At 43.2% G+C, this 24,581-nt stretch overlaps 1 protein-coding gene and 1 long non-coding RNA gene across 2 annotated transcripts; one reads left to right on the forward strand and one right to left on the reverse strand.

Moving 5' to 3' along the window:
• Positions 1-883: 883 nt before the first annotated feature.
• LOC137356150 (uncharacterized) lies at positions 884-9,523 on the forward strand. Its single transcript, XR_010971008.1, has 3 exons — positions 884-952; positions 5,462-5,541; positions 8,679-9,523. It is a non-coding gene; the product is annotated as an uncharacterized lncRNA (long non-coding RNA).
• Positions 9,524-13,444: 3,921 nt separating this feature from the next.
• LOC137356121 (histone H1-like) lies at positions 13,445-14,156 on the reverse strand. The gene has a single exon (XM_068021920.1). It carries the CDS (start codon positions 14,139-14,141, stop codon positions 13,452-13,454), a length of 690 nt encoding a protein of 229 aa, XP_067878021.1. The 5' UTR covers positions 14,142-14,156; the 3' UTR covers positions 13,445-13,451.
• Positions 14,157-24,581: the final 10,425 nt, after the last annotated feature.

Below are 24,581 nucleotides of genomic sequence, written 5' to 3' on the forward strand. Positions count from 1 at the left end.
ACGGAATCGAGAGGTGTTCCCGTCCCTGTGTGACTGTCACTCAACCTGTCCTGTGTGTGCCGGATTAAACCCTGAGTCCCTCTATCCAGCTCTGTCTGCTATATCTGGAAAAATGCTGAACTTTTCACTTATTGATCTGCTCAAACCGAGTTCAAGACCCAAGTAGTGAACAGAATGTCCCACTAATTGTTTGAATAATACTATGCTTGATCAGCAGGTTATGATCGACTCAGCCAAAGTTTGGAAAAATTCCTGTCCATAAATCTTTCAAAATGGAATGTGAGGATCTCCTGGTTCCGAGTGTTTAAGGGATACAGGAATAGGAATCGGCAACTAACTCCAGAGATTCACAGCAAAGACTGTGTACATGAGGACATTTAACAACCGGGAGCTGAAACTCTGGGAGGGGCTCTATTGTCACTGTGTTTGTGTGTCCGGAATAATCGCGGCAGCTCCGTGTCTCTCTTGTTTAGAATGAAACGATGAAGATCACCATTCGGTATTACTCACATTGACCGCGGGTTTCACTCCGGTTAGACAAACCTTTGCTGACTGAAATGAATTCTACAAGGTCCCAGCAAACACACCGACTCCCTCCTTCCTCCCATGTTTCTGTCGGATTGTTTTGAGAGGAGGGTCTCAATAATAACAAACACCCTGCAGGGAGAGACGGCAATTTGAACATCTAAATGGGATCAGCTCCCGGCTTTCTAGGTTATAGAATGTTCAGTTTCATTGTTCACACATTGATGAGGGTGAAATGGGGAAAGTTCCCATTGCTTTTTGTTGCAGAGAGCTGCGCACGCGCGATATAACCCCGCCCACTGTGACGAAATCATGAGGAAAAGAGCGCATGCGCTCCCCTTCCCCCAACACTGTCTCTGAGCGTCATTCAGTGAGTGAGCGGGAGATTGTTTAAATCAGCTGCGAATGGAGACATCCGGGTCCCGGGGTAAGTGAACAAACAACATCTGCTTCCAGCAGCAACACCAGGTTTGGGAGCGAGTCTGCAGATGTGTTCAGAGATTAACATTGAATAGCGGGGAAGTTCAGCGGGAGTCGGAGATTGTGGAGCAGAAACTGGTCCCGGAACATGGAGTGAGCCGGTGGGGGGAAGGGAGAGGTGACGACTCCATCGGGTAGTCCGATTCATGGAGCGGTGCGGGGTGTGGGTTGTTTCTGAATGTCGCAAAACTGTCGCAAAACTGTCGCAAAACCGCTGCAAACAGGTGGGCAGCAGAAGCAGAGTGTTGCAGGAGACAGACACTATTTGTGTTGCTGGTTTTCTTTTTCCGATTGTTCATAATGATTATTATTGAAAACATTATATTGATTACTTTTGTATCATGTCAGTTAATTGTCAGGGGTGTGGGAACCAGGAGCAAGTATTAGAGAGGAATACCGACATGTACAGAATACTGGGGGAGATTCATCGCACAAGAATCGGGAATAATACGATATTAAGTGGGGTCAGAGTGAGGCAGAATGTAATACAGTCTGAATCAGGGTACATGGATGTGAACACACGGAGTGTGGTTAATAAGATGGTGAGGTACAGGCGGAGATTGTCATGTGCAAATTTGATGTTGTGGCTCGAACAGAGACTGGGAAAGACTGGGTATTAAATATTCCTGGATACAAGGTATTCAGGAAAGATATGAAAGGAAATAAAGGGGGAGGGTTGTCAGTATTGATTAATGAGAGTATTTCAGTGCTGGAGAAAAAGGATGTCCCAGAGAGGTCGAGGACAGAATCAACTTGGTTGGAGCTAAGGAACAAAAAAGCTGCAGTTACATTGATCAGTGTTATCTATAGGCCACCAGCTAGTGGGTAGGACATGGAAAACAAATTTGCAAGGAAATTACTGCACGGTGCAAAGATTATAGGGTAATTATAATGTAAGAGTTTAATTATCCAAATATAGACTGGGATAATAGTAGTGTAAAGGGCAGTGAGGGACAGGAGTTCCCAGAGTGTGTTCAGGAAGATTTTCTACAACAGTATGTTGCTAGTCCAACAAGAAAGGAGGCACTGCTAGCCCTGGCTCTTGGGAATGAGGTGGGCCAATTGGATCAAGTATCAGTAGGAGAGCATTTAGGGGATAGTGATCATTGTATCATAAGGTTTAGGTTGACTATGGAAAAGGACAAAGAGCAATCCAAGGTAAGAATACTTAACTGGGGGAAAGTCAACTTCAATGGGGTAAGAATGGAGCTGGGGCGAATAAATTGGAGTCAAAAGCTGGCAGTAAAACTGGTAGATGAACATTGGGTTACCTTCAAAGAACAGATAGTTCGGGCACAGTCGACGTATGTTCCCTTGAAGGGGAAAATTAAAACCAACAACCAGAACTCCTTGGATGGCAAAAGAGGTAGAGATTAAGATAAAGAAGAAAAAGTGTGCTTCTGAGAGATGCCAGGTAGAAAATATTCCTGTGAACCAGGCTGAATATAGAAGGTCCAGAGGGGAAGTGAAAAAAAAACAAATAGGAGAAGCAATGAGAGAAGATGAAAAGAGACGGCCAGCGAGCATTAAAGGAAATCCCAACGTTTTCTATAAGCATATAAATAGTAAAAAGGTGGTAAAAGGAGGAGTGCGGCCGATTAGGGACCAGAAAGAGGATTTACACATGGAGGCAGAGGGCATAGCTGAGGTATTTAAAGAATACTTTGCATCTGTCTTTGGCTGGGTTGCATCTTCTTCCTTGGTAATGTTGAAAGAGGAGGTAAGTCAGATATTAAAGGGTTTTAAAATTGATAAAGAAGAAATGTTAGATAGTCTGTCTGTACTTAAAGTGGAGAAAGCACCAGAGCCAGATGAGATGCATCTAAGGAAACTGAGGGAAGTGAGGGTGGAAATCACAGAGGATCTGGACATAATTTTCCACTCTTCCTTAGACTCGGTGGTGGTGATAAAGAACTGCAGAATTTTTCAAAAAAGGGTGTAAATATAAGCCCATCAACTATAGGCCAGTTAGTTTCAATTCAGTGTTGGAAAAACATAGAGAAAAAATAATTGGGGGCAAAATCAATAGTCACAGGGACTATTAAAGCAGAGATGGATGAGGGGCAACCTGACTTGGCCAGCACAGTGGCGCAGTGGTTAGCACCGCAGCCTCACAGTTCCAGCAACCCGGGTTTAATTCTGGGTACTGCCTGTGTGGAGTTTGCAAGTTCTCCCTGTGTCTGCGTGGGTTTCCTCCGGATGCTCTGGTTTCCTCCCACATGCCAAAGACTTGCAGGTTGAAAGGTAAATTGGCCATTATAAATTTGCCCTAGTATAGGTAGCTGGGAGGGAAATATAGGGACAGGTGGGGATGTGGTAGGAATATGGAATTAGTGTAGGATTAGTATAAATGGGTGGTTGATGGTCGGCACAGACTCGCTGGGCCGAAGGGCCTGTTTCAGTGCTGTATCTCTAAATAAAAAAAATAAACAAAATTATGAGAAGCAGAGATAGGAAGATTTTTTCCCTGAGCAGAGATGTCAATAACCAGGGGACAGAGATTTAAGGCAAGGAGCAGGAGGTTTAGAGGGGCTTTGAGGAAAAATGCTTTCACCCAGAAGATGGTTGGAATGTGGATCACACTGCCTGAAGAGATGGTAGAGGCAGAAACCCTCACAACATTCAAGCTGTATTTGGATGAACATTTGAACTGCAATAGCACACAAGGATACTGACCAAGTGCTGGAAAATGGGATTAGAATACTGAGGTACCTGATGTACATGATGGGCTGAAGGGCCTATTTATGTGCTGTCGAACTCTATGACTCTAAATGTGAGTTAATTAAGGAAAAGCAGCATGGATTTCTTCAGGGAAAATCATGTTTAACCAAATTGCTGAAGTCTTTTGTGGAGTTAACAGAGAGGGTTGATGAGGGCAATGCTGTTGATGTGGTGTACATGGACCTTCAAAAGGTGTTTGATACAGTGCCACACAACAGACATGTGAGCAAACTTATAGTTCATGCAGTAAAATGCACAGTCGCAACTAGATACGAAATTGCCTGAGTTAGAGGAAACAAAGAGCTGTGGTTAATGGATGTTTTTTGGCTGGAGGAAGGTTGTGTTGGAGTTTCCCTGGGATCAGTGTTTGGACCCTTGCTTTTGCTGATATAGGTTAATCTCTGAGACCTTGGTGCACAATTTCAAAGTATGCAGATGATACGAAACTTGGAAGCATTTTGAACTGTGAGGTGGATAGTGTAGAACTTCAAAAGGACATAGACAAGTTGGTGGAATGGACAGACAGGTGGCAGATGAAGTTCAATGCACAGAAATGTAAGGTGATTCATTTTGGTAGTAAGAACATGGAGAAACAGTATAAAATAAAGGGTATAATTCTAAAGGGGGTGCAGGAGCAGATGGAATGAGGTGTGTATGCGCATTAGTCATTGAAAGTGGCCGGACAGGTTTAGAATGTGTTTAATAAAACATACAGCATCCTAGACTTCATTCATAGTGGAATAAAGTACAAGAGCAAGGAAGTTATGTTGACCTTCTGTAAGACACTAATTCAGCCTCTGCTGAAGTATGATGTCCAATTCTGGGTACCTCACTTGAGGAAAGACTTGACGGCATGGGAGAGAGTAAAGAGAAGAGTCACGAGAATGGATCCAGGGATGAGGAAATTCAGTTTTAAAGATAGATTGGAGAAGTTAGGACTGTTTTCCCAGGGGAAGAGAAGACTGAGAGGTGATTTGATAGAGGTATTCAAAATCATGAGGTGTCTGGGTAGAGTGAATAGAGAGAAACTCTAGGGGTGGCGCAGTGGTTAGCATCACAGCTCCAGCGACCTGGGTTCAATTCTCGGTACTGCCTGTGTGGAGTTTGCAAGTTCTCCCTGTGTCTGCGTGGGTTTTCTCCAGGTGCTCCGCTTTCCTCCCATAGCCAAATGACTTGCAGTTTGGGAGGTAAATTGGCCATTATAAATTGCCCCTAGTATAGGTAGCTGGTCAGGAAATATAGGGACAGGTGGGGATGTGGTAGGAATATGGGATTAGTGTAGGATTAGTATAAATGGGTGGTTGATGGTTGGCACAGTCTCGGTGGGCCGAAGAGCCTGTTTCAGTGCTGTATCTCTAAACTAAACTGTTCCCACTCATGAGAGGATCAAGAACGAGAGGGCACAAATTTAAAGTATTTGGTAAGAGTAGCAAAAGGTACATGAGGAAAATCTTTATCATGCAGCGAGTGGTTAAGATCTGCAATGCACTGCCTGAGAATTTGATGGAGGCAGGTTTGACTGAAGTATTCAAAAGGGAATTAGAAAGTTTTATGAAAGGGAAGAATTTGGTGGGGTTATGGGGAGAAGGCAGGCGAATGGAACTGAGGGAGTTGCTCTTTCAGAGAACCGGTGCAGACACGATGGGCCAAATGGCCTCCTTCTGCACTGTAATGATTCTGTGATTCTTCTCACTGACCTTTCTTCAAGTATAAGAATTACTTTTTCTTGCTGCAGGCAAACATTTGAAGGAACCAGAATGAAAGTCCTGACTCCTGGACACAAGGCAAAGTGCAGCCAGCTTGTTCCAACACACAGTAGGTAGATACAGTATCACTCACAAAGCACAGTGACACAGCCAGCTCATCATTTCCACTGTAACAAACAAAAGAAGTAGTCAGACCCACACTGATCCCAAGATCAAGAGACATATTTTCAATCCAACTGTCAAGCAGAGCAGGAGAGATAGAAGTTGTATCTGTTTCACTCCAGCTGACTGGTAGATACATCAAACCCAGTCTAAAAACACACTCATTATCAGATTTAAATACACTGTCAATTTGACTACATTTCAAATAAGATATCTTAACGAGAACAGGCAAAATATACCTGATTGAAAGCTGCAGAATGAATCCCAATAAAGTCCCCCACAATATCAACTGAGCTACAGATTACAAACCAGTCCAAACATGTCACTAAGGGTCAGACAGAAACATACAGTATTCATTCTTTTTTTTTACAAAATGGTGTAATTTGACTGTGCATACCAGGTCATGGATCAGATTGAAAGATTAACACTTACAATTAATTTGGCAGAGCAAGGAATTGGATACCAATTCACAACTCATGTACAAGAATTGAACAAAATAGACAGCTATGAAATAGTTAATTCCTATTTTATATTAAACACGAGGAAAAAAATATTGATACACGAAAAAATTTAACAGCAGCCAACAGAATGCTTGAGGTAAATATTAAGTACTGAAGGATCACACAGACATCACAGAGATGCAAATTGAACCTGACACTGAAACAGGGTACCAGAGCCTAATGGATGGAGAATGAATCACATAACATACCCATAATTTACATATACTGAATGGATCCAACATGCATGTACAGTACGCATACTGGCTGCTACAGAATTAATCTCACACTTGCACACTCCCTCAGAGGCAGATACATTTATTTAGAGATACAGCACTGAAACAGACCCTTCGGCCCACCGAGTCTGTGGCGACCAACAACTACCCATTTATACTAACCCGACAGTAATCTCATATTCCCGACCACCTATCGTCTAGGGGCAATTTACCTATCACCTGCAAGTCTTCTGGCTGTGGCAGGAAACCGAAGCACTTGGCGAAAACCCACACGGTCACAGGGAGAACTTGCAAACTCCACACAGGCAGTACCCAGAATCGAACCCGGGTCCCTGGAGTTATGTGGCTGCGGCGCTAACCACTGCGCCACCCACTGGACAAGGAATTAATTCCAAACACACATTCTGGACCAGAGATTGAAAGATACAGAATGTGGCCCACAATCATGTCAAGTCAGAGAAGATCTTAAGAACATAACAAATATGACCAAGAGTAGGCCATTTGACCTCTCCACTCGACTGTGCCATTTAATATGATCATGGCTGATCTGATTGTGCTTAACTTCACTTTCCTCGCTGTCCCAATAACCCTTTACTGCCTTGTAGATCAAAAATCTATTTATCTATGTCTGTCTGTCTGTCTATCTATCTATCTATCACAGCCAGAGACTGACAGCTATATAATGCATCCAATAATCAATTACATGACGTGAAACAGACAGACACAGTAAAAATCTGATTCACATAGAGTAGGAGTGCCTAAAAAGCAGAGTCCACAATGCCATTCAATAATATTTCCTAACAGGTACAGAATGAATGCCACACTCACAAACTCTACCAGTCACAGAAAAACACAGAATAAACAACGCATTCACAAACAATACCAGAGACAGAGAGATACTGAATGAATCACATTCTCACTGTCAGTTGCGGAGACGGATGATAAATGAATTAATCCACACTCACATTCAGTTTGAGAGACTGATGGATACAGAAATATATTCACACTCACAGGCTGTACCAGAAACTGACATACACCACATTAATCCCACCTCATACAGAGTACCAGAGGCTGACATGATGAACTGGAACCAGACATAGTCACATAACAGAAAATAGATGTTACAGAATAATGTACTCATTTACCTACATTAACCTCACATAGTGATGGTGGTATCGTGCTGAGAATATCTGCTTTCCAAGCAGTTGACATGAGTTCTCTACTGCAGGTTAGACCTCAATTCTGGTATCATACAGATTCATTTTATAACTTAAAAATGATCAATGTGATTTCCAAATTAAAACTTACAAAAGACTCTCATCATCCATGTGTATCTCCCACAATGCTGAACTTCAATTTTCTTTTAATGAAATCTATGTTAAACAAGACATATCCTTTAAACTAATAAATGAGTTTTCAGTCAGCAACAAGAGTGTGCAGATCTTTGTTAAATAATAATAAAAAGGGAGATAGGTAAAGTTCAGTTCACAAACAGCGCTCTGGGTAAAGATTGAACCCACACTCAGATCACAGAGAATGAAAGATAAAGAGGTAGACTCACACTCACAGACCAGGAACTGACGGGGACAGAGTACAAGCTACGCACAGACAAAATACAAAAAAATAACAGTTTTAAAACTGAACAAGTCAATGCAATTTATGAAATGATTCTCATCATCCATGTACGTCTCCCGTAAATTTATCTTTTTTTTGAATAACTATAGATTTGAAATAGCCTTCAAACTGATCAGTATTCAGTCAGAAACTAATAGTAAACATAGAGTTATTTACAGCACCGAAGGAGGCTATTTGGCCCATCGAGTCCATGACAGCTCTCGACAGTGCAATCCAGTCACACTCACTCCACCGCTCAATCCCTGTCGCTCTGCAAGTTTAATTCCTTCAAATGCTGATTCAATCATCTCTTGAAGTAATTGATTGTCTCTACTTCCAGCACCCTTGTGGGAAGTGAGTTCCAGATCATCACCACTCACTCCGTGTTCGCCCCAAATCTCCTGCCCCAAATCCTCAATTTCTGTCACTATGTCCTTGTACAATGAGCTAATGGGAACTGTTCATCCTTGTCTCACTTGTCATGATGTTTCACACTTGTTGTAAATCTCCCTTCAGTCAGCTCTGATCTTGCCTGTCACCTATCCACCAATATCCCTGACTTTCTGACTCCCTCTACTACTGTCTCTTCAGCTGTTTCAATGTTGTTGATTCAATGGAGAACAAATCCATCTCTACCGACTTCACACATTCTGATAAATCTCCTCTGTACCCTCAAATAACCAGAACTGGATGCACCGTCACTGTGTTTATTTTACACATCCGTATTTCTTGTTTAGAAAGAAGCAGTGCACTCGAATGGAACACGAAGACGGTGCTCTTATTTTACACATTCAGAAACAAGGAGTATGGAATTCAAACCCACGCATGCAGAGCACAACAGATTAGCAGTTCATCGTTTTAATCACTCGGTCACCTTGTCTTCTGTGAGTAAGCTGAAGTGCGGAGGAATAATCCGTGCAGAATGAAAAAGGTGATGGGCTGGTGCCAATAAAACTGAAACAGTTGAAGAGAGAGTAGCAGAGGGAGTGAGAAAGTCAGGGATATCGGTGGATAGCTGACAGGCAAAAGCAATGGACTGAGCTGACAGCGGCGAAATATTGTGGCTTCGCCGAGCACTAAATTTGATTGGTTATCTAGCGTAACCAATCAGATAAATAGAGAATCTCAAGAATTGACATTGTAAACCAGCCAATCACGAACACGGTTTTCACCCCATCCTTCATTAACACAGAGCTCTGGGGATGTGTATAAAATGCGAGTTCTGACCTTTAAGAGCCACCCACAACGTCTCTCAAAAAGCTACAACATTATCTCTATAATATCAATTTGTTTGGATATTTTTACCAAGTATTTTCTAACTGCCTTTGTGATCTCAGTTTTAATCCCACAGATTCTGGTTAATGCAGTTTCACTGCCCGTGCGATCTTCCTGTCTCTACTTAATAATATCCCGATCATTAATTACTGACTATTTGTGAGCTTTGTTCACGGACGCGTTCATATTCGGCCCCTTTGCTGTATTTCGATAATAAAATCTGATTTAACGCACAGGCATCATTTCTCAGTCACTCATATCCCGAGATCAAGTTTGTTCTCAATAAGTAATCAGTACATTATCTAGAAACCCCGGTGGTGTGGGAACCCTCAGTCTCACTCTTTGACACCTGACACTAAGATTATACACTCCGCTGTTGTCTCTCACCAATAGAGATCAATCTATAATCAGTGATGTGGTATCATTAGGAACATTGAGCTGAAATGGTTACAGAATGCTGTGAAAGAGGCTTTCTGTCCGCTGGTTATAGAATGTTTCAAAAAGGATAGAGAGTAAACCCGAATAGATGGCGGAATGTGAAAGCCAATCTGGAAATTGTTACCACATGTAGAATAATACAATATGAAAAAGATTTTAAAATGTTTGCGGTAAAACCAAGTTACCTATAAATGTGATGATCTATATTGAAGCCGCTCTGTGTTTTACAAATATATTGGCGCGATTTTCAAATTTGAAAAATCGTTTGCAGTCTGACAATTTTGCGCCGTTATTTTCCGCCCTCATCTCCTTGGCGTCTCCGGATTGGTGAATTCAGCAGCTCTCTGATTGGTCACATGAAGAGTACAATGACACCCAGTGCAGAATGACCAATCACCAGTGCCCCCGACACCATTCCTCCCGAAGGTATAAATGGGACTATTGTGGGCGGTTCTCAGCATTCTTCCTGAAAGTGTTTGTTAGATTGTGGTAATGTCTGGAAGAGGGAAGACCGGTGGTAAAGCTCGGTCCAAGGCCAAGTCTCGCTCCTCCCGGGCTGGATTGCAGTTCCCGGTGGGCCGTGTTCACAGGTTCCTTAAAAAGGGGAACTATGCTGAGCGTGTGGGTGCCGGAGCCCCGGTCTATCTGGCTGCTGTGCTCGAGTATCTGACAGCTGAAATCCTCGAGCTGGCCGGCAACGCGGCCCGGGACAACAAGAAGACCCGCATCATCCCCAGACACCTCCAGATGGCAGTCCGCAACGACGAGGAGCTCAACAGGCTGCTGGGAGGGGTGACCATCGCTCAGGGCGGGGTGCTGCCTAATATCCAGGCCGTGCTGCTGCCCAAGAAAACCAGCGCTCAGAGCAGCAAGAGCAAGTGAAGTGGCCTGACTTAAATCTGCGAACACAAAGGCTCTTTTCAGAGCCACCCACTTTATCTGTTAAAGGGCTGCTTGCTGTCTGAGAGGCGGCAATTTTATAATGCTCGCGCTGCTTTGTATTGGCACAGAAAGAGGCCACTTGGCCCATCGTGTCGTCGGCCGAAAAACGACCCACCTATTCTAATCCCACCGTCCAGCATTCAGTCCGTCGCCCTGCAGATTACAGCATTAGAAATGCATATCCAGATTCCCTTTGAATGACTTGAGGGTCTCTGCCTCAACTACACTTTCAGGCAGTGGGTTCCAGACCCCCATCACCCTCTGGGTGAAAATAAAATCCTCGTTTTCCCTCTAATTTTTCCACCAATCGCTTTAAACATATGCCCCATAGTCACTGACCATTCTGCGAAGACTCTTCACCTCCACTCTCTGCAGTCCCGCCAAAATGTTGTACATTTCAATCAGATCTCCCCTCAGCCTTCTCCCTACTGGATTCGGGCATTGAGCTGCTCTCCTCTTGTGACATTTTAACAAATCTACCGTTTATGCACAACAAAAGCTTTTGCAAAATGATCGGCTCTCTAATAAAATGATCTGCTCTGGACCCCATTTCTCTGACAACTGGTGATCGCAGCTCTTTGTTTTGCCGATTTGGTGGCTCTTAAAAGAGCCGTTGTGTTATTTGATGCCAAACTCAGTTCGGGGCAGGGTGAGTTTAGGCGCGCTCCCCGCGGATACGGCGGGCCAGCTGGATGTCTTTGGGCATGATGGTGACTCGCTTGGCGTGGATGGCGCACAGGTTGGTGTCCTCAAAGAGCCCCACCAGGTAAGCCTCGCTGGCCTCCTGCAGGGCCATGACGGCCGAGCTCTGGAAGCGCAGGTCTGTCTTGAAGTCCTGTGCGATCTCCCGCACCAGGCGCTGGAAGGGCAGTTTGCGGATGAGCAGCTCGGTGGATTTCTGGTCGCGGCGGATCTCCCGCAGAGCCACAGTGCCGGGTCTGTAACGGTGAGGCTTCTTCACTCCGCCCGTGGCTGGAGCGCTCTTGCGGGCCGCTTTTGTAGCCAGCTGCTTGCGGGGAGCTTTCCCTCCAGTCGATTTGCGCGCTGTCTGCTTGGTTCTGGCCATTCTGGTCGAAGATCAGGAACAAAGACACTGTAAATGTTGAGGCTGCTCAGGGACTGTCTATTTAAGACAGTAGAGGGCCCGCCCTAGTGTTGTGATTGGATGCAGCCCCGTCCATCAGTCAAGTTTGAAACCAGCTCTGGGAAGTAAAAGGGCGGCGGGAAATGCTGTGCACTGATTGGTTGAACTGTAACTGAAACTGAAATTTTGTCAATTTCAAAAAGCCCGCCAATTTCCGATGAGCAAACAAGGCAAAGATTAAAAAACACCTAATTTGGCGGAAACAATTATAAAATCTCACTCCTTGTAGCTTTATTTCTTTCTTCCTAGATCCCCCTCTGTGTCTGACAACACAGTTTAAACAGTGTTCTCTGGCGGGAATAAAGCGCCAGTCATTACTTACTATAACGGCAGTAAATCCCGCTTCGTGCCGGCAGTTCAGACCCTCACGTATAAATTATCAAATGCAACCGTTTAATTCATGACGTGTTCGATAAATAATGAAGAGAAAAAGACAGTGAAATTTCTGTGATATGTAAATTTACTGAGAGAATGAAATGATGTATAAAAGCCGTTGTTGATAAAGATAAACAATATTCAGATAACTTGATCTTATTAATTCAAGTTGCAAGGTCACTGCTCTCTCTGTGAGTCTTTGGGTGGCTCTTATAAGAGCCTTTGTGTTTGGTAGAAAGGGTGGATTTGTTTCGCCACCGAATCCATAGAGAGTGCGGCCCTGGCGTTTCAGAGCGTACACCACATCCATGGCGGTGACCATCTTGCGTTTGGCGTGCTCAGTGTAGGTGACCGCATCTCTGATCACATTCTCCAGGAAAACCTTCAGCACCCCGCGGGTCTCCTCATAGATCAAACCCGAGATGCGCTTCACTCCACCACGGCGAGCCAGGCGGCGGATTGCTGGCTTGGTGATACCCTGGATGTTATCACGAAGCACTTTGCGGTGCCGCTTTGCTCCGCCTTTGCCCAGTCCTTTGCCTCCTTTACCTCTTCCAGACATGACGCTTCTTCAGTCAAAGCACTGCTGAATGAGAAACGAGCTGATTCTGCTGCCTTTTTGATACAGCCCGCCCGGACCTGACTGAGAAAGTGACAGAGAGTGAGAGGCGGGGCGGAGAGGAAACTGAGTGACAGACAGAGCAGAGAAATGTCTTTCATCCTCCAGCTCCGCCTCCCACTTGCTCGAACCGCCAATTCAAAAACGAACTCTCAACAATAGAGCTCAGCACAAAACTTCCAGACTCAACCTTTATAGTCAAAGATAACAGAAACCCAGAGCTGTTAAATAAGGATCTATAACAATTAAAAGTTGATCATCTACCCGCCTAAGTACAGTGCTTCCGATCACAAGTCAACCCGTTTCCACACACCTCCCCTCCCAGACGGATTGAGTATTTTACTAACACCTTACCCCAGCTGAATTAGAGAATTGAGTTGTGACGCGGGGTTTCTCGCCAGTATTCCTGTGTTAGACCCTCTCGCTCTGAATTAGTGAAAGGAGCATGAACTGAGACTGTACCGAACAGATCCCCAGTTACAGTGAGGACGGAACATCCCTCTGTTTTGTTACAGAGAGTGGGGGAAGGGCTGAGTGTAGTGCATGTCAGCGAGTCACCAGGGATCCTGCATTTACTTCCCATCATTTCTATGTGAAATGTGCACACGGCGGCGGGACAGGGATCATTTGATCGGGGCATCAGCTCTTTCCTGAGAGATGTGGGTGTCTCTGAAAAGAGCCTTTGGGTTCAGATGTCTACAACTTTCCCGTGCAGTTTCACTTCTTTCCAGGGGCTGCTTTCTGAGCCTTTGCTGCTTTCGGCTTGGTCTTGCCCCTTGATGATTGAACTTTCTTGAGCACCTTTCCGCCCGTGGCACTCTTGGGTTTTTTGGCCTTCTTCACAGGAGACTTTTTCGGAAGCGCTGCTTTCTTCGCTGGGGATTTCTTTGGCGTTGCCCCCTTCTTGCTGGTCACTTTCTTGCCTGCTGCTTTCTTCGCTGCCGATTTCTTGGCTGCTAGTTTCTTGACTGGTAATTTCTTGGCTGCTGATCTCTTTGCTGTCACTTTCTTGCCAGCTGTTTTCTTCACTAAAGGTTTTTTGCCTGCTCCTGACTTCACTTTCTTTCCCACATTTCCCTTGGTTCCCTGCTTCGGGATTCTGAAGGAGCCGGAGGCGCCCGTACCGCTGCTCTGCACCAGGGAGCCTTTGTTCACATTCCTCCTGATACTTTGCTTGATTTGGGTCCTGAGCTTCCCCACATCCACACCGCTCCGACCCAGAGCCTTCTTTATGGCGGGCAGTGAGGTCCCCTTGCGATCGGAGCAATCTGCCACAATCCTGAGGATCTGCTCGCTCAACGTGGGACCGGCTGACTTGTTCCAGGGTGCTGCTTTCTTCTTCTTCGGAGTCTTGACTTGAGCGGCGGCGGCTGGGGGAGCCGTTTCGGCGGCTGCTGTATCGGTCATGTCCGGGACTCTGCACAACTTCTCTCTGTCAGTCAGAACTGGGTCAGAAATGAAGCCGGTGGTGGCGGCACTGAGCAACTTAAAGGCAGTGAGCGGACGGGGGCGGAGACAACCTGCTGTCAGCTCCCGGCTCCTGCTGCCTCTCTGTGTTTCTCTCTGGTCCTAAACTCTCCAATTAAACTGAAATTCGGGTACTGTAGAATCCCAGACTAGATCCTTCCTGTCTCTGACATCAGAATGCTTGCTATCCAAAAGTTTGTACTTGAAGTAAAGACTCCATTTTTGACTGAAACCCGTTTTATTGCTGCACTGATGGCGCTCTTTCCCCCGATAGCTGACATGTTCTCTACATTTTGACTGAAATCTTGAAATCAACAAGGAAACTACACTGAATTCCCACTTTGGGAATGAGAAGGGGATCAATGTGCTTCTTTGACTGGAAAATCTTGTTACTTGACACAAGAGGGACTCGGAAATCCGGCGATGAGTCTGGACGCACAAACACAGTGACATTAGACTAACCCGCCAGCACCTTTAATACACTCTCTCTTACACAATATTCACATCTACACATTCTCATGTCGAACTGTTCACTAAATGTAGAGTTCCCAGGACAGGTTTTGATCTCAATGCTGAGGTAAATAGACCCTTCAGCTCCACTCTATCCAGGCCCTTCCACATTTTATACATTTCAATCAGATCTCCCGTCAGCCTTCTCTGTTCCAAGGAGAACAACCACAGTCTTTCCAATCTTTCCTCAGAGCTGCATTTTTCAGTCCCGGCAACATGCTCGTAAATCTCCTCTGTACTCTCTCTAGTGCAGTTACATCCTTTCTGTAATGAGGTGACCAAAACTGCACACAGAACTCAAGTTCTGGCCTAACCAATGTTGATAAAGTTCCAGCATAACCTTCCTCCTCTTATATTCTATACCTCGGTTAATAACCAGGGATTCCATATGTCGTCTTAACCATATTGCCGCCCTACCCTGTTACCTTCAGGGATCCGTGGACATTTACTCCAAGGTCCCTCACCTCCTCTGCACCTCTCAGTATTTTCCCATTAATCGTGTATTCCTTTGCATTGTTTGACCTCCCCAAGTGCATCACATCACACTTCTCCAGGTTGAATTCGATGTGCCACTTTTCTGCACTTCTGACCAGACCATAAACATCTTCCTCAAGTCCACAGCAATCCTCCTCACTATCTACCACACGGCCAATGTTGGTGTCGCCTGCAAACTTCTTGATCGTGTCCCTCAACATTTATGTCCAAATTGTTCATATAGATCATCTAAAAAAACAGGTAACCCATTACTGAGCGCTGGGGAAAACCACTGGAAAAAGCCCTCCAGACTCAAAAGCAGCCGTCAACAATTACTATTTGTTTCCTGCCACTGAGCCAATTTTGCATCCACCTTGCTGCATTTCCCTGGATCCCATGAGATTTTATTTTATAAAGATTCTGTATTTTGGGACCTTGTCAAAAGCCTTGCTAAAATTCATGTAGAATCCATCAACTGCACTACCCTCATCTATCATCCTTTTTCAAATTCAATTCAGTTTGTATGTGCCTTTCTAAGTGACAGTTTGTCTTGTCTCTCAGAATAGATTTCAATAATTTACCCACTACTGAGGTTACACTGACTGGCCTGCAATTATTGAGTTTTCGGCTGAACTGTAAGATTCGTTTTATCTCGAAAGATCCGCCTGGGGAAACAAGACGTTACAATCTCATCTCTCACTGATATGGTGCCAGAGGAAAACACATTATTAATCTCACAGTCCGGGAAAGTGTCAGAGAGTGAGGCATACAATGTCCCAAATGTAACTTTCTCTGCCCTGTTGAACTCTCTGTAATCTTTCAGCTCAAACCCTTCGCTATGACTCTCAGTGACAGACAGTTTCAATCTGATTAAATTGATGTGTGACTGTAACTGTCAGATATTAACTCCTGCTCCATTCCTGCAAACACATTGACTCCCTCGGAGGATCACTTTGAGAATTCGAGCGAATGAACAGCAAACACAGTGCAGAGAATGATCTCAAGTTGAGCTTGGTAACAGGGTAATCTCCCAGCTGGAAACCTTCTCTAATCTTGCCCACAGTCCCGGTTCCATTGCTCAAAATCAGATAAAACTGAACTGGAGAAAGTTCCGATTGATTTTTGTTTTTCAAACCATTGCCGAATGAGGCGCATGCGCGGTATTAACCCGCCCCCACCGCTGATTGTGAATGAGCGAATGTACGCATGCGCGCTCCCCTCCTCCAGCAAATCTGTTGAACGCCATTTACTCAGTGAGCGGAAAGAGTTTGTTTTTAACAGAGGGAATGGAGATATTACAGCCTCGGGGTCAGGCAGTAAACAGCAATCTGCTTCCAGCAGCACATTGCTTTGGGACCCTGTCCGCAGTCTGGATCAGAGATCACCATTGACTCCGGAGCAAGTTCAGGGGGAGTCGCGGGCTGTTTGTGAGAGGCAATGTGGAGGATGAACTGATCCCGGAACATGGAGTGAGCGGCGGAATGGAGAGGCCTTTCTCGGCCTGTGTGTGTGCACTGGGTAAGTGAGACAGAACGTGAATAAGCTGCTGTTGAAAATCTTTGCTGTTTCTCGCCTCAGTTCTGTAATACATGTTGGTGGTTTAACTCCTGTTTCACGCTGTTTACTGTGAGTGTACAGTGAATAGTGGAATCAAGATCCAGGCTGCACAGTTTCAGAATAAGGAGTCTCCCATTTTAGACGGAGGTAAGGAGGAATGTCTTCTCTCAAAGCTTCAGTCATCTTTGGAATTCTCTACCTCAGAGAGCAGTGGAGGCTGGGTTGTTAAATATATTCAAGGATGAGTTAAACTTTTGATCTCCATGGGAGTAATGTGTTCTGGGAGCAGGCAGGATAATGGAGCTGAATCCAGGATCAGATCAGCCATGATCTTATTGAATGGCGGATCAGACTCAAGAGACTGAATGGCCTACTCCTGCTAATACTTCTTAGGTTCTTATGTTATAATGTCAGATGGAAATAGAAACCTGATCTGTACAAACATCCCTCAGGTATTCCCAATCTTGGAGCAGTGCAGATATTGGCTTGTTTCTGGATGTCACTAAATTGTTGTAAATCGGCCAAAACACCTGGTCAGCAGATGCTGAGATCTGCAGTGAAATCAGACACTGACATTCTTTGTATTTCTGGTGAGTATTTGTGGTTAGTAATAATGATTATGAATTGAAATGTTACATTAATCTCTTTTCTAGCTTCCACCTCAACTGATCTTCAGTTACAAGATATATTGTTCTTCCTTTCTGTAGGCAAATACTTCAAGGGAACAGAATGAATGTGATGATTCCCAGGCACAAGGAAATGCGCAGTCAGCTCCTTGCAACACAGAGTAGGTATGTTATCACTCCCAGAGACCATCAGTTAATTCCAGAGTCACATGGAGCAGAAGTAGTCAAACTCTCACTGATCCCAAGTTCAGAGACACATTTTCAATCCAGCAATCAAACAAATCAGAAGAGACAGACATTGTTTCCAATCCATTCCAATTCTGTACTGCTGAATGTTAGGTACATCAATCTCAGTTCAAAAGCACACCCACGGTCAGATTGAAAGGCACTATATCAATCTCACAAGAGGGACACATCCTGGATCCAGTAAGATAGAGAGTGAATCTCACCCTCACATACCTGAAACTGTGTGCAGTTCTGGTCACCTCATTACAGAAATGATGTAACTGCACTAGAGAGGGTAAAGAGGATATTTATTCGGATGTTGCCAGGGCTGGAAAAATGCAGTTGTGAGGAAAGATTGGATAGGCTGGGATTATTCTCTTTGGAACAGTGAAGGCTGAGGGGAGAGCTGATTGAAATGTATCGAATTTTGAGGTACCTGGACAGAGTGGAGGTGAAGGTTCTATTCACCAAAACAAAGAGGTCAGTGACGAAGGCCAGAGATTTAAATTGATTGACAAAAAAATTAGAGGGGAGATGAGGGATAGAAAATCACTCAGAGGGTGTTCGGGGTCTGGAACTCACTGCCTGAAAGGATAGTTGAGGCATGGACCCTCAACTGATTCAGAAGTACTCTGGCAAGGCACCTCAAGTGCCATAAGCTGCAGGGTTCACGACCAAATCCTGGAAGGTGGGATTAGAATAAGTGGCCTCTTTCCATGCCTTAAACTTTCTATGATTCCATGAAATTGATGATTAAAAGAAAATAAACACATTCCTATACTGTAAACAGACAGACACAGAGTGAAATTCACATTTACAAATTATAAAAGAGTTAAAGTAAAGATTAAAACCTCCAGCCACAGAAGGGAGACTGACAGCTACAGAGAAGAAAATAAAACCACTCACATGCAAGAGACTGTCAGATAGAGAATAACACCAGAGTCACCTAACAGAGACAAACACTTACCACGTAAAACACATGGACACATACCAGAGACTGAGAGGGACAATGAAAAATCAATTCTCCAATAAGAGAAATTGAATGACAGGAATAACACACATACTTGTGTAGTAGACATTGACAGCTGCAGAAAAAAAGAAAATGTGCACACACACCTATCAGGAACTGTAAGCTGCAGATTAAAACACACAGACTAAAATTCGAAAGATTCAGAGAACAGTCCCATATCACACACTAGAGTTTGAAAGATACAGAATAAACCCACACTGTTATATCTTAACTTTACAGGTACAACTTAAAAGTGACACATACCAGAAACCAACTGGTGCAAACTAAAACTCACTCAAGTAACAGAAACTGACAGGTAAAGATCAAAAACCAGAATTATATACCGAAAATGGCAGGTCTACAATAAAACAACAGTCACATATTGGAAGTTGGCAGGTGGGGGGTGAGGGGGGGGGGTGGTGGGGGGGGGGGGGGACACCTTCATGTTCCATAAACTGACAGGTACAGAGTAAAATAAACAGTCATATACTATCAATGGACAGGTACAGATTTAACATCTCATTCACTTAACAGAAACTAAAAGGTGCTGCAGAAAGTACATAATCAAATTCCAAAGATTGAAAGATACAGAATAAACCCACATTCACATACCAGATATTGACAGGAACAGAACCCACATTCCATTCACAGAAACAGATAGGGACAGAACAAGGGCCACAATCACATACCAGAAACTGACAGGAACAGAACCCATATTCCATTCACAGAAACAGATAGGGACAGAACAAAGGCCACAATCACATACCAGAAACTGACAGGGAAAGATAAAAACCTTCACACATTTCAGAAAGTAACAGGTGCAGAATATCTGCCTCCCTCACATGAGAAACTGGCAGATACAGATTGACAACCAGACTCGCATACTAGAAACTAACAGGTAAAGATAAAAGTCTACATTTACATGTCAGAAAATAGCAAATGCAGTATAAAAGCCACACTCAACTACCAGAGACTGACAGACACAGAGTGAAATCCACAGTGAATTCCAAGAAATTTACTGTGAGAGAGTGAAAATCTCTCATCCATAACTGACAGGTACAAAGAAAACCCAACACTTGCACTTCACACTCTGACAGATACAGAATAAAACACACACATAATTAAGAAGATTTATATACCAGATACTGACAGATACAGACGAAAATTCAATGTCACATCACATAAACTGACAGATACAGAATAAATTCAGCAGTCACAGACCAGAGAATGAAATGTACAAAGTAAACCTCAAAGACACATGTCAGAAACTGACATGTACAGATTAAAAATCACACTCACATTCTAGAGAATGTAGAGATGTGGTGTACAATCCAGACTCAAAAGCCAGACTGAAACACGTACTTGTGTACCAGACCATGACATAAACAGGTTGAAAACCAGACCTGCTCATTAGAAATTTAAATGCACTGGTTAAAACTTAAATTTACAAACCAGACAATCAAAGATAAAGAGTGAACACCACTCATATACAAGTAAGTGTTAGATTAACAGTAAAACCCACATTCACATGCAATAAACTGAGGGGCACAAGTTCAAGACACACAAACAAACATCAGAAACTGAAAGATACAGAATAAGACGTTTCTCACATAAAACAAAGTGACAGGTACAGATAAACCCACACTCAAAATCAGAAACTAACAGAGATAAACTGTAAACTAGAGGTATAGAGTGAAACTTACACCCGAGGTCAAGAAACTGAATAATACAGCAAAAGAAGTGAAAACAACACTGACCCACCAGAAAAGAATAAAACTGCACTAACATACCAGAAACTGACAGGCAAGAAGCAAACCCCCACACCCACCCAACCAACCGCTCCCCCCACACCCCCAATACAGAAACACATAACAGAAACTGACAGGCATGAAGCAAACCCCCTCACCCACCCACCCAACCGCTTCCCCTGTGTCCCTCCACTCCCGCCCCACCCCGCGCAATACAGAAAAACACAGCAGAGACTGACAGCCATGAAATAAAAGCTACACACAAATACCAGAAAGTGACAAGTACAGTTCCATACTGCAAAGTACAAAGGAAACAAGGTAAAAACTAACACTCACGATTCTGAGTTAGACTGATGTGGAGTAAAATCTAGATGCACATACCAGAGACTGACTGGTACAGATATAAATCTCAATCACATAAGAAATTGAGAGGTGCAGAGTCAACCACACAAACAGGGATCAGAATGTAACTTGTACAATGTAAAATTCAAACCAACTTTTCACAAACAGGCAGGTAATGAGAAGAAGAAAGACACAAACTCAAATACCAGAATATGAGTGTTACAGAGTAATACACATGCTCATATATCAGGAATTGCCATGTACAGAATTAAAAACCTCTCTAGAAACTTACAGACACAAAGGAAATCCCACAATCACACTTCAGAGACTGACAGATACTCAGAATAAAATGCTGTTATAACAGAGACTGACAGGAACAGAATTAAGTATACCATCAAGATAAACAAATGGCAGATTCAACATAAATCACAAATTCCCATTGCAGATACTGACATGAACAGAGTTAAATGAACACCTATTTAGCAGAAATTAACAATCACCCTTTCAAAGTACAGTCACAGAATAGAAACTGTCAGTTCAAGGTTGAAGCAGATTCACAGAACAAATTGAAATATACAATTTGAACCTCATACTCAAATACCAGAAGCTGATGGATACACAGTAAAACTGATAATGACTTACCAGACACAGACAGACAGAGAAAAGCCAATATCACATCGCAGAATCTGACAAGTGCAGAATAAAATGTATAGTAGCATATCAGAGATTGACAGGAAAAGCACTACCATAAATCAACAAGTACAGAATAATGGCCACACTCACAAGTGTGATATTGATAGGTACAGGGAAAACTTTACACTCACCAGAGACATGCAGAAACAGAATAAAACCCACATAGACATAAAGTAACTCAGAGGTACATAGCGAAATCCACATTCACATGCCAGAAACAGACAGGGAAAGTAAAACATATCCTCACAAATCATGCACAGACAAATACAGAGTAATAGCGGCATTCACATTACAGAGACTGACAGATGCAGGTTAAAATCCACAATCAATTACCACAAACAAAAAGGTACAGAATAAAACAGATATTTGTGTTGCAGTAAATGACAACATGCTGGGTAAAATCCACATCCATATATCAGAAATGAAAGGGTGAAGAGTGATCCCACATTCACTTGCTAGAATAGAAAGGGTACAGTGTAAATGAAAGCAGAAAATGCTGGAAATGCTCTGCAAGTCTGCCGGCACCTGTGGAGAGATGGAGACAGTTAACATTTCAGGTCAATGACCTTTGATCAGGACAGACGTTTCTGATAAAAGACCATTGACCTGAAATGTTAACTCTGTTTCTGTCTCCACAGATGTTGGCAGCCTGCTGAGTATTTACAGCATTTTCTGTTTGTAATTTCCAGCATTCACAGTATTTTGCTTTGTATTATGTTCAATGTAAAGAGCTTTCTTCTATTCCAGAAATTGACAAGTACAAAACAATGCTCATTCTCACATAACAGACAGTGAGAGATTCAAACCAAAACCACTGCTCAGTTCAGCAGAAACTGACAGGTACATTACAAAACCAACACTTACATACCTGAAGCTGATAGGTACATAATAAAACCCACACTCACATCAGAAGTTGGCAGGTACAGAGGAAAGCCCATATGTGTTTATCAGTAATTGACAGATACAGAGAAAAACCCATAGTCACATTCCACATTCTGAGATAAAGAATAAATCCCTCACTCTCATACCATACAAAGAGGGACAGATAGTTGGACAGATCTAGATGTGTAAGAGTTCATTCATTGTTCCTTAAATATAAACAAACAGATCCTGTCTTTCAGACTGACAGATGTAGAATGAATTCCACACTCATACTGTACCAGTGATGAACAGACACAGAACGAATGTTATTCATATACACACCTTTATGATTATTTGTAGTGTATGTTTATGGGATGTGAGCATCTGTAGAAAGGAGAGTAGTTTTTGCCCATCCCTCATTGCCCTTTAGAAGATGGTGTCGAGTGGCCTTCTTGCTCCCTCCAGTCTTTGTAGTGTAGGTACACCCAAAGTGGTGTTAGGTAGGGAGTTGCAGAATTTGGACTGAGTGATGATGCAGGAATGGTGTTATATTTTCAAGTCAGGATGACATATGAACTGGAGATAAACTTGCAGGTGGTAATGTCCTCATACGTTTGCTGCCTATGTTCTACTTGGTCGCAGATGTCGGAGGTTTGGAAGGTGCAGTTTCACGGTGCTTCCTCAGGTTGATGCAGTACATCTTGTAGATGGTACACACTGTGCACTGGTGGTAGAGGGAGTAAATGGTTAATATGGTGAATGGTAAGCCAATCAAGCCTGCTGTTTTGTCCTGGATGGTATAGAGTTTCTTGAGTGTTGTTAGAGGTGCACACATCCAGGCAAGTGGGGAGTAATCCATCAGACTTCTGACTTGTGGCTTGTAGGTGGTGGAAAGTCTTTAAGGAGTTTGGATGTGAGTTACTAACCACAGAGTTTCCGGCTTCTGACCAGCTCTTGAAGCCACAGTCGTAATATGGCAGGAAATGTCTAAATCCTGCAGTCATTTCCCATAAAGTAACATGCACAGAATAATGAGCATATGCAAACAAGTTAGTGACAGGTCGAGGACACAAGTCACAATCACTAATCATAGGCTTGTGGATACAGAATAAAACCCACAATCACATACCAGTAACTGAGAGATACATAGTAAAATCCACATTCATATGTCAGGAACAGAAAGGGAAAGTAAAACACTTGCTGGCAAATCTGACACAGACAGACACAGAGTAATAGCAACATTCACATTCCAGAGACTGACAGATATAGAGTAAAAGCTCCAATCAATTACAAGAAACAAACAGGTACAGAATAAAATACAAACTTGTTTTGTAGTAACTGACAGATACAGAATAAAATCCACATTCACATATCAGAAACTGACAAGTGAAGAGTAAAAGACACAGTAACATGTCACAAACTGACAGATCTCACATTCACTTGTCAGAATATAAAAGGTAAAGAATAAAAAATTTTCTTCCAGACCAGAAAATGACAGGCACAGAATAAAGGAGCAACTTACATTGCAGTAACTGACTGGAACAGAGGAAAATCCATATTCACATGTCAGAAACTGACAGGAACAGAAAGAACACACACTCACATCCCAGAAATTGGCACACAGAATAGAATTCACACACCCATATCGGAAATTAACTTTACAGATGAAAATCCACAATCATACAGCAGAGAGTGAGATGTACAATTAAACCCAGCTTCTGACACGTGAGGCTAACACACACAGAGTAAAAACAATGCTCATGTCACATACCAGAAACGGGCAGATGCAGATCACAACCCACACTCACATATCAGATACCAGCAGTTACAGTGTAAAATAACTCTTAATGATCACTGACAGGGATATGATACAATCCACATTCATTCATCAGAAACTTACAGATACAGATAATAAACAGTACTGACATATAACAGATTGGCAGGAACAGGTTAAAACCCACCCTCATATATAGATAAAAGCAAAATACTGCGGATGCTGGAAATCAGAGCCACCCACTTTATCTGTGAAAGAGCTGGTTCCTGTCTGAGAGACGGCAATTTTATAATGCAAGCGCTGCTTTGTGTTGGTATGTTTCGGGATTTAGCCGCTTGCCTCTGGAGATATTTGTCAGGCATTTTAACAACTCTACTGTTTCTGTACAATTGAAGCTTTTGTTGAGTCCTAAAATGATCGCCTCTCTAATAAAATGATCTGTTCTGTGCACATTGGTATCGCTGCTCCAGACCCCATTTCTCTGACAACAGGTGATCGCAGCTCTTTGTTTTGCCGATTTGGTGGCTCTTAAAAGAGCCGTTGTGTTATTTGATGCCAAAC

The sequence above is a fragment of the Heterodontus francisci genome, chromosome 45 (genome assembly GCF_036365525.1).
Source record: "Heterodontus francisci isolate sHetFra1 chromosome 45, sHetFra1.hap1, whole genome shotgun sequence".
NCBI classification, from domain to species: Eukaryota; Metazoa; Chordata; class Chondrichthyes; order Heterodontiformes; family Heterodontidae; genus Heterodontus; species Heterodontus francisci.